The 540-nt window shown below is 41.4% G+C and overlaps 1 protein-coding gene across 2 annotated transcripts in view; it reads left to right on the plus strand.

The window, feature by feature from the left end:
- The window catches only part of gsna (gelsolin a), a 19,605-nt gene that overhangs the window by 15,924 nt on the left and 3,141 nt on the right, over positions 1-540 (plus strand). For both annotated transcript variants that reach the window (XM_014002433.1, XM_014002434.1), the window contains one exon: positions 16-76. In XM_014002433.1, coding sequence (XP_013857887.1) covers positions 16-76 — 61 coding nt within the window. The remainder of the gene's footprint in view (positions 1-15; positions 77-540) is intronic.

Raw genomic sequence — 540 nt, forward strand, 5'->3', positions numbered from 1 at the left:
CCGTCACACTTATAGGTGTTTGTCTGGATTGGAAACGAAGCTCAAGAGGAGGAGAAAACTGAAGCCATGGCATCTGGTGAGGATGTTTAACAGAAAGGGGCGGGGTTACTGTGAAAGCCGAGTCAGCTATTTGCTACTTTTAGCTTTGAGACAGGCTATTGCTACTTTAGTTTTTTGCTTCTTATAKCTTTGAACCAACCTTTTACTACTATTAGCCTCAAACTAGCCTTTTGCTAATTTTAGCTAGCCTTTTATTTTTTACCTTTACCTTCTTGTACTAGCATTTTGCTACTTAGAGCTAGTTTTCTGCTACATTTAGCTAGTGTGTTAGTCCTTTTAGCTCATCTCCAATATTCTTCTAGTCAGAGCTCAGCTTTAGCTTCTTCACCATGGTTTAGCAGTCATCAGGAGTTATTCAGCAGGGTTCAGCAGTTATTCAGCAGGGTTCAGCAGTTATTCAGCAGAGTTCAGCAGTTATTCAGCAGGGTTCAGCAGTTATTCAGCAGGGTTCAGCAGTTTTTCAGCAGTTTTTCAGCAGGG

This window comes from Austrofundulus limnaeus, unplaced genomic scaffold (genome assembly GCF_001266775.1).
Source record: "Austrofundulus limnaeus strain Quisiro unplaced genomic scaffold, Austrofundulus_limnaeus-1.0 Scaffold13, whole genome shotgun sequence".
NCBI classification, from domain to species: Eukaryota; Metazoa; Chordata; class Actinopteri; order Cyprinodontiformes; family Rivulidae; genus Austrofundulus; species Austrofundulus limnaeus.